This window comes from Malaya genurostris, chromosome 3, assembly GCF_030247185.1.
Source record: "Malaya genurostris strain Urasoe2022 chromosome 3, Malgen_1.1, whole genome shotgun sequence".
NCBI classification, from domain to species: Eukaryota; Metazoa; Arthropoda; class Insecta; order Diptera; family Culicidae; genus Malaya; species Malaya genurostris.
In genome coordinates this window covers 152,170,462-152,187,943 of record NC_080572.1, presented here as the reverse complement: position 1 = coordinate 152,187,943, position 17,482 = coordinate 152,170,462, and the positions used below count along the sequence as shown (strand labels likewise).

At 37.2% G+C, this 17,482-nt stretch overlaps 1 protein-coding gene across 9 annotated transcripts in view; it reads left to right on the top strand.

Annotated features, from left to right (window-relative positions):
• The window catches only part of LOC131437447 (protein lifeguard 1), a 196,848-nt gene that overhangs the window by 12,435 nt on the left and 166,931 nt on the right, over nucleotides 1-17,482 (top strand). Inside the window, exon 3 of one of the 9 annotated variants that reach the window (XM_058606805.1) lies at nucleotides 7,295-7,659. The exons of the other annotated variants lie outside the window; for them this stretch is intronic. Coding sequence (XP_058462788.1) covers nucleotides 7,650-7,659 — 10 coding nt within the window. The 5' untranslated portion in view covers nucleotides 7,295-7,649. The remainder of the gene's footprint in view (nucleotides 1-7,294; nucleotides 7,660-17,482) is intronic. 9 annotated transcript variants of the gene reach the window in all.

Sequence of the window (17,482 nt, the reverse complement as noted above, 5' to 3'; positions counted from 1 at the left end):
TTTACAATGTATTCAATATACCGATATATGTTATCACTGTTATTAACTTTGTAATATAAACGGATTTTCGCAATGGTTGAATTTTATCATTCATTTTATAATCCTGAAAGACAATCAATAACATGGAAGAAGAAATCATTCCTAATAAAACTTTTCTCCGAAGCTAGACGGAAATTGATAGGTTGAATAAAGAGATAATTTAGTAAAATAGAGTAATTAGAAGTGAAACATTGAAAATATCTGATAGCTGAAAGGAAAAAGAAACTCCTGCAATGGCCTTTTACGACATGGAAGCAGGAACCCAGTGGATCTATTCTTGGTTCATTTTTTCCGCCGGATTCCAAACGGCATCTAGGCTGGTACAGTCCGGAGAGAGCTAATAGGTACTATCAATCTCCTAGTGGACCCCAGCCTCTTGTGACATGGTGCATTGTCTTGATGAAACAAATCTTTTTTCTTCTTCAAATGAGGCCGTTTTTTTGAAATTTCGTCCTTCAACCGCTCTAATAACGCTATATAATAGTCAATGTTGATGGTTTTTCCCTTTTCAAGGTAGTCGATGAAAATTATACCATACGAATACCAAAATACAGACGCCATAACCTTACCGGCCGATTGTTGAGTCTTTCCACGCTTTGGGTTCGGTTCGTCGCGTGCAGTCCACTCAGCTGACTGTCGATTGGACTCCGGAGTGAAGTGATGGAGCCATGTTTCGTCCATTGTTATATATCGACGAAAAAATCGGTTTTATTTCGATATAACAGCTTCGTCTTCGTCTTCGGTGCTCATATGACCAGTACGAAATTTTGCAAACCATTTACGAATTGTTGCTTTGCCCGGTGCAGAGTCTGGATAACACTCATCAAACCATTTTTTGGTATCGGCGGCACTTTTTTTCATCAAAAAGTAGTGTTTCATCAACACACGAAATTCCTTTTTTTCCATTTTTTTCACAATAATAAAAGTAGCTTCACTCAAAATGCAATATCTCACAAACTAATAATCAGACAGCTATCAAATTTATACACGTATCTTTTGAAGGTTGGTACTAACTGAAAATGGTATGGATTTAGGTCTAGTGGCGCCCTCTCATAGAAACGATACGAACTTTTCAGCCGATCTGTTAAACTTTGTTTGAATAGTAAGAAAAAAGATCACCACAAAACATACAAATTAACCGAATATATTGTAGGTATATTTTGATTACGGTGCGACCCCTCTTACTGGCGCCAACTCTCAGTATAGCATAGAACCTTAATAATTTCTCACGAAAAGAGCCAGAGAGGTTGATCTGAGCACCAATGAACTTATAGTACGCGTACTCGCTGAATCTGGTTGGAACTGAGTTACTTTCGATGGGTGATCACGACGCGGGCGCCGCCCCATCATTTAAACTATTATCGTCTACAGACTTTACACTTGGAATATTAGATGGAGGAGAACCTGTCTTTCTCTGGGGTTTGAAAAAGACCGTTCGTCTTGATCCAGACTTCTTCAATAAGAGGTCAATGCTATGGGGATATTCAGGGATGATTGAAATCGTATGCCGGAGGGTTTCGGAAAATGTCTGAAATTATCACGGAATATCTTACTCATGCTATATCTGAGGATTCCAAAGATTTTATTGTCCACTTTGTTCAAGATCGTGGAAGAGGCAGGAATGGTTTAATTTTTTTCCGTGCCTCTGTGAACTTTTGGGTAATCTAAAATGTCGTGAGTTTTTCTTTAGTAGTTTGTTATTTCCCTTCTCAGTGCTAAGTCAAAGGTAAGTTATTGGTTCTGCGTTATTGGAGCACAGCGGTATAATCGATCAAAGGTTCCTCGTGCTGCAAAATTCCCGCCAAATCGATCAACCGAACGTTATGAAATCCAGAACCAGATATCCGGATCTTCAGCAGGCCCGAATCTGCCAGCAAATTGCGCATGATCAAATATATGAAGAATCTCGTTTAATTGGTCTCATGAACTAGACAACTGTTATTTCCTGATTACACGAACTGAGGGCGAATTCGTTCTTTTTCTCCTCTGGTGTATTTTCTTTTGCTACCACCTGTGAAAATCCTAGGTCCACTGCTATCGCACGCACAGGTACGCTTATAGAAGCATGCATCGCAGTGCTGGAAACTGCTGACATTTTGTTTGAATGTTGTGTGCTGGAAACTCTCATGTTACCTACTATCCGGGCAGTCACACATGAATGTCGCGCGAACCATACAGATGAAAGTCGCATGTGACAGTCATGAGCGAGCGCTTCATGAATGTAGTGACGACAGTCTTACTCGTGTTGGGCGATGAATGTAACGAAAGAATGATAGTTATCAATAGAATCGGCTGCATTTTGTTTTCACTGCGAATTTCATTTCTGGCAATAAACATGCGAATTTCATTTCTGACAATAAACTTTCATGAAATTAAAAACGGCGTCATTAGTGACGGTTTTCATATGGTTGAATTTCAAATTGCTGCTGTGGAGGGGATCAAATATCGTAGCTTTTAACTTTGTCAAGATGCGTAGGGTTGTCAACGAATGCAAAAATGGAAGTTTTGAAAAAATATTAATTGAATAATAAAATGAAGGGTTTGATGAGTGGATGTCAGAAAACAATGCCTGAAGCCGTTTCAAAATCCAAGATGGCGGCTACCGGCATGTTGATGTTCTTTACAAACCATCACAATATGAGTATTTTTCGAACGGATTTGATGAGTGGATGTTAGAAAACGACGTAAGACGCCGTTTCAAAATCCAAGATCGGTATACGTTACAAACTATCACAATATGAGTATTTTTCGAACGTATTTGATGAGTGGATGTTAGAGAACGATGTTGGAAGCCGTTTCTAAATCCAGTATAGCGACTTTTGGCATATTGATATTCGTTACAAACCATCACAATATGAGTATTTTTTGAACATATTTGATGAGTGGATGTTAGAAAACGATGTTGGAAGCCGTTTCTAAATCCAGTATAGCGACTTTCGGCATATTGATATTCGTTACAAACCATTACAATATGAGTATTTTTCGAACGGATTTGATGAGTGGATGTCAGAAAACGATGTTGGTAGCCGTTTCTAATTCAAGATGGCGACTTCCGGCATATCGATATTCGTTACAAACCATCACAATGTGAGTATTTTTCGAACAGATTTGATGAGTGGATGTTAGAAAACGACGTTAGAAGCCGTTTCTAAATCCAAGATAACGACTTCCGGCGTATTGATATTCCTTTTCAAACCATCACAATATTAGTATTTGTCAAACGGATTCTATGAATGGATGTTCGAAAACGACGTTAGAAGTCGTTTCTAAATCCAAGATGGCGACTTTCGGCATATCGATGTTCGTTACAAACCATCACAATATGAGTATTTTTCGAACGGATTTGATGAGTGGATGTCAGAAAACGATGTTTGAAGCCGTTTTTAAATCCAAGATGGCGACTTCCGGCATATCGATATTCGTTACAAACCACCACAGTATGAGTATTTTTCGAACGGATTCGATGAGTAGAAGTTGAAAATGATGCTTACAGTCGTTTCAACATCCTAGAAGGTGGACAGAATGAGTTGAATTTTCTTTTCGGTGCGAATATCATTATTGGTTATAAACTGTCATAAAGAAATTGTTTTCATCTCGATATTCTTCCAAATCTTATATTGCTGCTGTGGAGGCGATCGAAAATCGCATTTTTTTTATTTTTTCAAAAGCAAATAATTTTTGAAGGAATAACATTGTAATAATATTTGGACTACAACGGAATTAAGGGATCGAAAATCATTAGATTGTGCGCATAGAGGTTTATACCAACGAATATTCACAACTTTCGAAAAAAAAAAAATCAAACATTCAATGGAAAAGAACGTCAATATTGATCAATGATTACGGTATGGCCCGTTTGAATTTCTGCTGTCTTCCAATATTTTGGCACAAGCACACCAGCATAATGTAAACGCTTGCCAATTCGAAAACTAGATTGATAACTTTTAGTTCCGATGAATATTAATTGAAAAAAACATTGCTTTTTGTGTTTCTAGGATATATACACAGTATAATGTGTATATGTAGATTTCGTATCCGATGGATATTACAATAATAAATAAATAAATAAATAAATAATCTTCCAAGAAAAAAAATGGATCGTTTTGAAAACGGACTCAAATGCAAAATTTATGCTATGCAATGTCTGAAATATTTTTGAAATGTGATCAAATTTAGTCTTGGAGTACAAACGTTATGTTCATAAATGATTTCTGGAAACCTACACAAAAAAACACCGTAAAAATTGCCTGTATAATTATGCTTCGCATCTTGTAGCACGACGTGAGGCAAAGTTCTTCATTCTCGTACAGTACTAATGAGAATGAACCCTTCATTTCATTGCATTGCCATGGATTGCTTAGTTCATGTGTTAATCGAGACTGAGAGCACAAGGGGGGAACTGGTCTGCTCAGTAGCATATACCCTCACGCATCCAGTTTCTCTCTAATATAGGACTCTCATTCTGTTCGATGAGAATCACTGAATCTAATTTCCAGTAAATACGATCACGATAGTTAGGACATACTTTATTTCACTGGTTAAGGAACGATTTTTTTTGGAAAGATAATTCACAATAGCAAACGTATTGTACGTGGATAGCGAACTGAACTAAAATTTGACATCTGCATCAGCATATTTTGGCTGCATTATCTCCACAGCACTGACTGCTCGAATATTTCTTGGTGATATTGTGTGTAGAAGTTGCCATAAAATACGAAAGCAGAATCGTTTAAGGTGAAATGAAGCGTCATAAAATGCGCGCAAAATTTTATCCGCTTCAGTTGAACGAACCGTCGCACAAAGCGTACTAAGAAAAACGGACACATAGAAACAAGAACTTTTTTCAATGATTGAGCGCAGTGGGCTAACCTCTCGTTATATTGGCTTGTAAAACAGACTGGACATAATGGATTTTTGAATTCTTTACACATTGAATATATGCTAATTCAATCATTATTGTTAGTGATTACTCTTACACTAGGGCTATAAATCATGAGTAATTATGAATGATTAACATGAGGTTATATGTATATGTATTGACTAACTTGCTAACCATGTATATGCCTGAGTTTAGTAGCAAGCATGGATTCTCCTTCAAAAGAACGATTGAAGACAAGAGAATATTCAAGTATTTTCGATATCTTTGCCAGTCGTTCACCAGGCCCTTCCCGCCGATGAGATAGAATTTACGTAAAAGTATTCACCATTAACTTTTTTTCGGAAGCGACTTTCGGAATTATATGGCATGATGAGTCTAGAAATGTCTGTTTCAACGATAACGAACCGAAGACCAAAGAGCCTCTGGCGTCCGGTGCCAGAAATCATCAATAGTTTAATAATTTCTTAGATTACATTATTGGAATACATTCCAATTATAACTAATAGTTCATCATACCATGCAGTTAAAATTATTTAGTGAATCTTTTCTCAAGCACATATTTGGGGCACGAAATGGAATATAAAGTTATTTCGTAGTTCATTATTATTGAATCGACTTTGAAAGAAAAATCAAGCGTTGATTCATTTTATTCATAATTGAAAAACCAATGAATTCCAATAAGTTTTCCATGCTGACTGGCTCGAAGCTGACCCTCAATGTTTATCACTTTGTTTGTATACCAAATTAATGAACGATAATACTTGGCTTGTATTCATTTCATTCAGTGGCTTGTCAATGTTGAAGTTTTAGCTTTGCTATAAAAATTGCTGCAATCTAAAATAAAACCTGTTTTACGATATTACACTGCCAAGCATTATTGCTTCAGCAACATCAATGCATTGAACTCAAAAGAGTTGGACATTATTAGCATTATAAATGACAGCTACTTAGAAAATAAACGTTTTCTTACAATACCCATTTTATTATATTCAACTTGTTTTTATTTCAACACAAAACCCAATACTTCATAAATTTGCTCACGATATAATGCCACCGTGCCCACCGTGCATTTCTCACACCACATCAATACGAAACAGCAGCGCGCAAGCAATAAAAAAAATGCAGAAAAGTTTATGTAAACTTTTTTAATTTTCGGTTGTTTTAGCTAAACTTTTATAATTTTGAGTTGCATTTTCAGATTCTTTGTGAAATTCTGCTACAAACACTACTTTTCAGTTCAAAAATCATCCCCGTGGGACGGAATAGTGACCGTTTATACATTTCAAAAACCAATTACGGCTCGGCAAAGCAAAATTTCAAAATTCTAAGAATACTTAGTTATGATAAATTTGATTTCGAAAACTTAAGTGTTTTTGGTTTTTCGAAAATCGGTCTGGTTTTTGAATAATTGATCAAAAACGCGATTTTCGCATTCCGCTACATTTCACCTTTAAGCCACGCTGCCAATTCTGAATACTTTCTTTCTAAGCCCCAACACATTCAGTTATGTCAAGCAAAGTGTTCTCAGCGGGTGTTTTTTTTTTGTTGCTTCGTTCGTTTGAGGATTCACAATACAAGCCCTGTATGCAGTGCTATTATTTTCACGCGCGAATTTGACATTTTCTCATCTACTTGTATGTACGAGTTACGATGCGGACACGACTGGCAGCGCCATGCTATCAAAAAAGCATGTCGTTAATGATTTGTTCGGAAAATATAAGAGCTGAATATCATGATAATATGATGTCTTCTATTGTTTTTATAAGACACGTAAACGCTAATCGGAAAGTAAATCGATTTCAATTGGTAATATTAATAATACATCGCAACGCTCCAGGTAATGTTGCACGATACGATTGAATTTATTTTTAATTTGATTTGTGGTAGAAAAACATCAAACATTTTCAAATGGACTTTTTATTGCTATAATCTAATTTCAATTTAAGGGCGAAATAAGAAAATTGTCGCATATGTTGATAACGTCTAATAAGAAGACACTTGTCAACAGTTATACCGATAAAAATTTTTTCTTTTTTCTGGTTTTTAAATGTATACTCTTCTATCTGTCCCAGCAAACTTCGTCTTTGCTTAAAATTTATCTTTGGATTTCAAAAACAGAATCGTTGAACGCAATAACATATCATTCTGAACTTATTACTTCTTAAAAATATTTTTGAACCAGCATTTGTCATATTACAAACAATAAGAAATCCTACCTGAATCGTTCTAAACAGGATGTGCATTTGTTTTGATTTGATCTGGCCGGGATGAACATTTGTTTTGATGTGAAATTTATTGCTGTATTAATATATACTAATATTGCTGTATAATACTACTATCTGTATTCCTAATTTTTTATATTGTCTCAATTTATAGGAACAAATCATGAATGCCGTTAAAAAGTGCAAGATTTTCATTCTGTCGCTATCTTAAATTTCTTCACCAGCATCACTCGCTAGCATTTAATTCAGAACGATCGAAAATTTTGATACTAGTGACAACCAGCAGTAGGCAAGCGATTACATTATGCTGGTGTGCTTGTGCTAAAATACTTCTTTCTGAAAAACCACAAAGCTACGATTTTTTATAGCCTCCACAGCAGCAATATAAGAGTATCGAAATGAAAACAATCACGAATAGCTAGTTATATATTTCTTTATGCCAGTTTAAAACCAAGAAACAAATTCGCACCAAAAAGATAACGCAGCTCATTCTCATTCCCGCCATTTGGATGTTGAACTGTAAGTATCGTTTTCAACTTCTACTCATCAAATCCGTTCGAAAAATACTCATATTGTGATGGTTTGTAATGAATATCGATGAACCGGAAGTCGCCATCTTGAATTTTGAAACGGCTTCTAACGTCGTTTTCTAACATCCACTCATCAAATCCGTTCGAAAAATACACATATTGTGATGGTTTGTAACGAGTATCGACGAACCGGAAGTCGCCCTCTTGGATTTAGAAACGGCTTCTAACGTTGTTTTCAAACATCCACTCTTAAAATTCGTTCGAAAAATACTTATATTGTGATTGTTTGTAACGAATGTCGATATGCCGGAAGTTGCCATCTTGGATTTTGAAACGGCTTCTAACGTCGTTTCCTAACATCCACTCATCAAATCCGTTCGAAAAATACTCATATTGCTATGGTTTGTTACAAATGTCGATATGAATATTCATTATATTATGTCGAATAATGTACATAAGATAAAAATTATGTGGAAAATCTGAAATATCGTCAACTTATTTTACGTAATGCATTTTAAATTACATAAACTTTTTTTGCTTCATGATTCGGTTGACGAATCCTCGATTATTACGTAAATGGAGGTTTTGGTGTGATATTTGAGTTATTACAGATATAGTTAATTTACGCTGTTGGTAAACCCTAATGCATTAAATTTTTTCAAAATTTTGAATTTTTTCTTGGTAAACTTCTTTAACTATTGACTTTACTTTTCATTGAAATAAAAAAAATAACTGTTCTAAAGTAGTAAATTTTTGCTGGTTGACAACTCTATGCACTTTAAAATACATGAATATAGTAAATTTTGTACTCTAAAGCCATGCTTTTTATTCAATTACTATTTTACAATTTATTTTTCAAAAATTGAAAATTTGCGATGGCATCTAGTAAATGTTTAAGGGCATATTCAGGAGTGTTCAAGTTCTAGATGCATAATTTATGTCAGTTTTAATATTTAAATCTAGAAATTATAACAAAATAAACTGGCAGCCCCAGCAGCGTTTTATCTGTGTTTCAAATATAGAAAAAATAGAACGGCAATGTATACCAGTTTTAAATTTGACAGTAGAACTGGTCGAATAAATAAAACTAAAACGGATTGCTGGGGATACGTTTGTTTCAGTTTCATTTACATTATAGACATCCCATATGAATCTTGCAGCTGCTGAATTTGCTCTAAATGTTGTGATTTTCGATTAATATTCACTTCTTTTGCCATTCAATACGTTTGAAAATTTTTTAAAAATTGAGAATTTTCGTTGATTGACAACCTATCCCGCGCTTTTTCATTGACATTGACGTTCTCCTTTTGCAAGAATGGTATGAAATTTGACCATTTCATAGAACAGTATCGAGATGAAAACTATCACTAATGACGCCATATTGAATTTCTTCATGAAAGTTTATTACCAGAAATGCAATTCGCACCAAATACAAAATGCAGCCGATTCTATTGATGAGTATCATTCTTTCGTTACATTCATCGTCCAACACGAGTAAGACTGTCGCCACTACATTCATGAAGCGCTCGCTCATGACTGTCACATGCGACTTTCATCAGTATGGTTCGCGCGACATCCATGTGTGACTGTCCGGATAGTAGGCAACATGAAAGTTTCCAGCACAAGACATTCGAAGCACACATCTACAGTTTTAGGTACCAACATAGGAATTTCACTTAAAACTGCAACGTGAAGGGACCGTTTCCAGCACTGCACGCACCTTAAACAAATCACGCTTTATCCGAAGAACACTCGAAAAATATGCTTTGAATACAGAAATATTAGTAGTTTGAACGGTTAGAGCACACAGATAGAAATATTTTGTGAATTTACATTTATTTTCATGCACACATTTGAAACAGGTAATTAAACATAAAACTACTTTACAATTCTGTACCTTTCAATATAATTTAGACGCAAAACTAGAGAGTTCCGAATTCGAATCACATCAGGAAGAAGAAATATGCTTTTTGTGGATAAATTATGTAGAATTTAAATCTGAGTATTAAACGCGGTGTTTCGTTTAGCGATAACTATTTATGATGTTTTCCGGTAAAGAGATTCTCACGATATTCGTTCGATTCTACTTCTGAAGTTTATCGGTATGCTCTCCCCAACGATCTGGAGCAGTGTGGATGCTAACATCATTACCAGTGATGAAAGTTGGCATTTGAGTCAATCTTCACTTTTGCTTGGCCTTATTGTAGCGATCTTAGTTTTCTACAATTGTTTGTTGGAGTGTTGGCGGATTATTTAGTTCATCTGGATCACGTTTGACTCGATCACGGAAGACTCCCGAAATTGGTGTACCAGAAAGTGTTGGTCTGGCAAGCAATTTGTACCTGTGGTTTGCGGTCGTCAATTTTCTTCACGAAGGGCACAATTAACGCCAAGGTGTACGAGGAAGAATGTTTGAAGAAGAGAATGCTGCCACTGTACAGAAAGCATAAGGCTCCTCCTCTCTTCTGGCTGGATTGGGCTTTAGCCCACTACGCCAACTCCGTTCTACAGTGGTTGTCAAAAAATAATGTACAATTCGTGGAAAAGGACATCAACCCACCGAACTACCCGGATCTTCGGCCAATTGAAAGGTATTGGGCAATTGTCAAGCGGCACTTTCGGAAGGAAGGTACAGTGTCCCAAAACATGCAGGAGTTAAAAAAAACTGGGCAGCTTCCACCAGGAAAGTCACAAAAGTAACTGTGCAGAATTTAATGAAGAATGTCAAGTCCAAAGTGCGAGCGTTTCACAGAAACTAGGATTTCCTTCAATATAATCAGTGAAATGCATAAAAATGTAATTTTTCTACAATATAGCGAAAACTGATGTTAATGTTTTTTCAATTTTTTATTCAATAATCAATGTTGCTAACTACACTCCTTACTAGTATGTTACCGAATTTGTTTATAAACCCCAAGAAATAGTAAATAAAGGTGAATTCATTATCGAAACCCAGATCGGTTGGCTAAGTTCTTCACTCGCTACGGTCCTTCTGGCAGATACTCAAGTAGTTTGCCATAGTTGGGATCCGGTAGTCTAAAAGAAAGCCCTTCTCAGACACCGGACTAAATCCGAGATATCACATGGTTCCTAGCGCCTAGTGGAATATGAAAACAACCCAAGTGAAACATGGGTAAAACTAGCTCAAAAAGTACATCTTAAACAAATTAGAAGTGCACGAAGAAGGGCACGAATCGTTAAATTTTAAAATATTCTTAATATTATGCATCGTGAGTGCCTATTTACTAGCTACAATTTACCAATTAATTAGACGTTACAACCGACAGCAAACAATGAAAATTGCTAAATCAGTAGCAACACTGCAAAACGTATAAAAACTGAAAGTGTTAAAAAAATAAATTTAGGAGGGATAGTAATCGCAGCAGTAAACTTCAAGTAATGGAGGACTCATTCCCGGACGAAATCTGGAAAGATATCGATGATCTGCTAGAACTCATCAAAAACAAGAAACTGAGTAATCGTGTACCCGGAATAGGAGCAGAAGCAGACATCGAAGAAATACTCCAAGAAATCAACAAAATAAAAACGGGTATTTTAAAAACCCCATACAGGGAATATAAAAAAATAACATTAATAAGAAAGATAGCTATTATCAGAAACATATGTAAGGAAATAACCAATCAATTAATTTACAATGAAGGTAAAATCGGAACCCTATATCTCGATAACATTGTGGCAGGTTTTTTCGATTAAAAAGGAAAGGGGTCGTTCTGTGTTCGCTCTTGACTTCAGAATGTCTCGCTTTAATTTCGGAGTTTAGTTTTATTCAAATTCAATACAAATTTTATCTGTGTGCGTGTAAGTTCATCGCCCAAGTAGCAATCCGCAACTAGTTCTGATGCGACTATCAGGAATCAGAACAAATAGGCTCAAATGGCACGCTCCCCTTGATATTTGGAAATTTGTGCCTTGCCATCAATTTGTTTTAGCATCATTTTCCAGATATATAAGAGGGAAAAATTGAAGGGAAATGGTAAGGTTTGGACTAGAAGGATGGGGAAAATTGATGACACAAAAACACAAAAAAGCAGAAGTAAATTCAGCATCCCTAAGGGATGCTGAACAATCTGCTGCGGATCACATTTAGTGGAAGCAGAAGTAAATTCTGAACCTCTACGAAGTCCCGAACAGTCTGCTGTTAAACTTATTTAACAGTTCGGCTGAAAAGTTCGTATCGTTTAATAGAAACACACATTTTTTTGCCAAAATTCGTTTTTATTATTCAACATAATTGCCATCAGAGGCGATAAAGCGATTATAGCGATCTTCCAACTTTTCGATACCATTTTTGTAGTACGATTTGTCCTTTGCCTCAAAATAGGCCTCAGTTTCAGCGATTACCTCTTCATTGCTTCTAAATTTTCTACCAGCGAGCATTCTCTTGAGGTCTGAGAACAGGAAAAAGTCACTGGGGGCCAAATCTGGAGAATGCGGTGGGTGAGGGAGCAATTCGAAGCCCAATTCGTTCAATTTCAGCATGGTTTTCATCGACTTGTGACACGGTGCATTGTCTTGATGAAACAAAACTTTTTTCTTCTTCAAATGACGGCGTTTTTTTTCAAATTTCGTCCTTCAAAAGCTCTAATAACGCTTTATAATAGTCACTGTTGATGGTTTTTCCCTTTTCAAGGTAGTCGATGAGAATTACACCATGCGAATCCCAAAATACAGACACCATAACCTTACCGGCCGATTGTTGAGTCTTTCCACGCTTTAGGTTCGGTTCATCGCGTGCAGTTCACTCAGCTGACTGTCGATTGGACTCCGGAGTGAAGTGATGGAGCCATGTTTCGTCCATTGTTATATATCGACGAAAAAAATCGGTTTTATTTCGATATAACAGCTCCAAACACTGCTCAGAATCATCAATTCGTTGTTGTTTTTGATCGATTGTGAGCTCACGCGGCACCCATTTTGCACAAAGCTTTCTCATATCCAAATATTCGTGAATAATATGTCCAACACGTTCCTTTGATATCTTTAGGGTGTCAGCTATCTCGATCAACTTCACTTTACGGTCATTGAAAATCATTTTGTGGATTTTTTTCAAGTTTTCATCGGTAACAGCCTCTTTTGGACGTCCACTGCGTTCATCGTCTTCGGTGCTCATATGACCAGTACGAAATTTTGCAAACCACTAACGAATTGTTGCTTCGCCCGGTGCAGAGTCTGGATAACACTCATCAAACCATTTTTTGGTATCGGCGACACTTTTTTTCATCAAAAAGTAGTGTTTCATCAACGTACGAAATTCGTTTTTTTCCATTTTTTTCACCATAACAAAAGTAGCTTCACTCAAAATGCAATATCTTACAAACTAATAATCAGACAGCTGTCAAATTTATACACGTATCTTTTGAAGGTTGGTACTAACTGAAAATGGTATGGATTTAATTCTAGTGGTGTCCTCTCATAGAAACGATACGAACTTTTCAGCCGATCTATTAGGTTATCACATTGGGTGAGAAACGAGAGAATATCCTTTTGTTGGCATGTTTGGATGCAGCGCAAGAACGAATCTTGTGCTTTATCAACTAGTTGAAAGTGGTAAAGCTGGGAGCGGGTTATTTCACCGAATGCCATTTCGCCGAAAGTCGTTTCGTCGAATAGGTCATTTCGCCCAAAGTCGTTTCGCCGAAAGGGTTATGTCTCCTGTATGTTATGTCTCTTGTATAACTGATGTGGCGCAGCCACATAACCGAAGCCAAGATGACACAAAGCCGCCGAGGCGACGCCAGCTGAGTCGGCCGCCGACCCGCCGTCGGTAGCGGCGGCCTCTTGCATACATATCTGTAACCGCCTCGTGTGCCCGGTCAACTCAAAGCTAGTTTTCTTTGCTTTAGTTGGGACAGCACATGAACCAAAACGATGTGGCGTAGCCGCATTAGATTTTTTTTTTCATTTCCACTTAATAAACGGATAATACCACATAAATTTGCCTAGTAGATACACCTATGCAATTACTTTGATGCTTAGTAGCTAATAGTCAACAAGTTTTCTTGGGAACTCTGTTCTGAGGTTCATGAATCAATCTTTATTCAAGAGTACAAGAATCAATTCTCATTCAAGAAGTACAATTGTAGATCAACAAAACGAGCGTTAACGCTATCATCTTTCATTTGTCTTAATTTTATTTCAATTTCAATCACAATTTTAAGACGATTTAAGAATTCGGCGAAATGACTCTTTCGGCGTAATGGCTTTCGGCGAAATGATGCATTCGGCGAAATAACCCTTTCGACGAAACGGCTTTCGGCGAAACGGCTTTCGGCGAAATGAGCCTGATCCGGTAAAGCTGGTTCCGGACCAACGAAATCATTCGTTGCACGAGCTCTAGCCAACTCATCAGCCCATTATTTTCCAGTAATACCAAAATGGCCGGGTGCTCATAAGAAGTAAACAGCATTTGAAATGCTGAGGTCTTCAATTTGAGTTCGACATGCGATCACTAGATTCGACTGCGAATCAACTGAGTGCCGAATTGAGTGCTTTTAAGGCTCCCTGACTGTCGGAACAAAAATAAATTCGTTTACCACAGACTCTCTGCTGAAGTGCCAATTGTATTCAACACAGAATCGCGTAGATTTCTGCTTGGAACACAGTACAGTATCTACCAAGTGAATGAGACTGCTCCAGCCTCATTTCACGACAGTAGACGCCAGCGCTAACACGACCGTTCAACAGAGAACCGTCCGTATAACACACTAAATGTTCATCAAGTTGTCGTTCTAAATAACCAGACAACCATTCCTCACGAAGAGGATAGCTCACATTGAATGTTTTGAATGCAAAACTGCATGTGAGAGTTAGGTCACTAGGAGCGAGTAAATACTCATTCTAGGTAACCATTTGAGACCACAAGCGAGGGTGGCTAGTAGCATAGTCTATAAGGTTACTGTTCCAAAGCCTTGTAACCTTTAAACGGTGTGCTCAAGATAATGCTTCTTGTTTTAGGAACACACGTAGTGGTTTAATGCACAGTAGCGCCTCTAGAGCAGCAGTAGGACTTGTCGTGAATGCTCCTGTCATCGCCATTAGGACCATCCTTTGGAGATGACTCAGCTTTGACTGAACTTCCGCAACTTCTCCTTTCTGCCACCATACTAGACATCCAGATGCTAAAATTGGTCTAACGATAGTTGTGTAGATCCAATAAATGTATCTGAGTTTGAGTCTCCATGACCTTCCAAAAGCTCGTCTACATTGGCCGAAAGCCATGCAAGCTCTTTTGTCGTGAATACGACTTACTTTACTATGGGGCGCCTTTTCAAAATTTACCCTCTGAGAGAGTGATAAGTTTTTGATCGTGAATATCTCCTGTTGTATCTAATGAATCAACATAATTCTTGCTACATGCCATCGGAATGTATGATCACAATTATATGATAAAATTTTCAGTTGTGTGACATATTCTCAAATAGTTCCAAATTAAACTTTTCTGAAATGTTTGGTATATACGAGTATCAAAGAGGATAATTCATAAGGCGCGTTTGCCTTTCTCGTATTTTGAAAGTTCATAGCTCAGTGATCTGTGGAAGGATTTATATAATCTAACTACCAATAGAATCGAAAATTTTCAACTTGAACGTGTATTGCAACAACATTGAAGTTTTTCAATAGTACACTATTGAAAAACCTGTTTGATTTAACCTATGACAGCACCAGCCAATCAGAACGCGAGATGTCTGTATCTATACAAGAGCATCCATATTAAAGTTGAGTGGTTCATTTTTCCTACCATTTGCTGAGCAACTGTTCCCGAAACAAGACACAAGAGAACAACATCGAGGACCTGTCGTCTCACTGTTTCCCGATCTGAATGCACGAGACACCGTCAGCATAATGACACTGAAAATCGGTAGAAAGGCAGCCAAAAAGTCCAGCAAGGCCCATTGCCGAAACAAGACACACACGAGAACCATCTCAGATCTCAATATTTCCTACCAAAAGATTCATCAAGATGGAAGTTGAATTAATTTGCACCGTCACTAACACATTCAATTACGAACGGCAATGCGAAAGTGATGATTTTGAACAGATCTTTATACTAGTATACAAATGTGCTGGTGCGAAACAGAGTTGCCACAGATCAATATGTATTTTTGTCGTGATTACTTTAGTATGCGGCCGAAAACAATAATGAACAAATTGTTAGAACAAATGTTTCCACATGATTTGCGCATTCTACTTTCCAGGCGTATCAGAACTGGCTAAACTTAAAGCAATCCTAAATATTTCTTTATCACAGTTATGTGGTCGTCCTGAAAAGGACGGGGTTTTCAACTCCTGGTCGTTACGGATGGCCAGCTGCAAATGGCGAGGGATGATTTTCGTTTTCTTGTTGTCACGGGTCCATCACTGTCGCCAGATAGACCGGTGCACCGGCACCGACACGCTCTGCGTAGTTTCCCTTCCGGAGCAGACGATGGATTTTGCAAACTGGGAACTGCAGACCAGCACGGTTCGAGCGGGACTTTGGAAGATTTGTACCGTCACCGGCAGATTTGTACCGTCACTAACACATTCAATTACGAACGGCAATGCGAAAGCGAAAGTGATGATGTTGAACACATCTTTATACTAGTATGGGGTCGTGTGAAAATATGCCATGCGGAACAGGGTTGCCATATACAGGGATGTTTCACAGATTTTCAATTTTCTGCACAGATTTTAAAAGTGACACAGATTTTCACAGATTTCTGAAAATGATCACAGATTTTCACAGATTCTGGAAAAAATCACAGATTTTTGAAATTGAGCACAGTTTAACACCAAAAAGTACAGAGCGGTTGAGTAAAATGGAACAGAGAGTGTTGGTAGTGAGTCCTTTTTTTTTGCTCACCAAATTGATCTGCTATTATGGTACGGAAAACGGGCACAGATTTTCACAGACAGGTTTTTGGCTTGATCACAGATTTTTGAAAAAATGACCTGGCATCCCTGGCCATATATAAGGTTAATCTGTATTATTATTATTATTATTATTATTATTATTATTATTATTATTATTATTATTATTATTATAAGAATGACTCTTGCATACCAAAGATCGTCAATACATTTCAGACCAGGCCATTGCAATTGTCTCGTACTAAAATTTCGAGAAGAATCAGATATCTTCGAACTTCATAGCTTTAATAAAAATAAACTACAAATTTGTCGTACCTAGCCTCCTACATTATCAAATTAAAAAGGAATTGTTTCAAGTTTGGAATATATAGTTGTAGAATAGTAGCGGTTTAATGTAACTAATCTGTACTTTAATGTAGGTGCATCGCTTCAAACTCTATTAGTGAAAAAGAGGAAAGCTTGCACAATTCATACAATCAATCAACTTACTCATATTCGGAAAAGTGATGGGAGCGTGTCAGTTTTTTCGTATTCACGACATCCAGTTATGTCTCTGACATTACCCACCCGCCTTTTAATCGTGAAGCCAATTTGAGCAGACCAATTCAGTTTTGAATCAAGAATAACCACGACGTATTTAACTTGATCAACCACAGGGACCTCCGAACCGAAGAACTGTAACGGACGAGCTCTTGTGATTATCCCACTATGAGTGAAAAGGACCATAGATGTTTTACCCGGATTTATAGATAATCCAACCTGACAACACCATAGTTGAACATATCGCAGGGCTTGCTGCATTGAATCAAAGAGAGTGGTAATGCTTATACCGCTCATCAATAAAAGATAATCCTCGGCAAAACCATAGGTCGGAAATCCAAGGTTACTAAGGTTCTTTAACAAACAATTTTTAACCCACTTTACCCTATATATCCGGATCC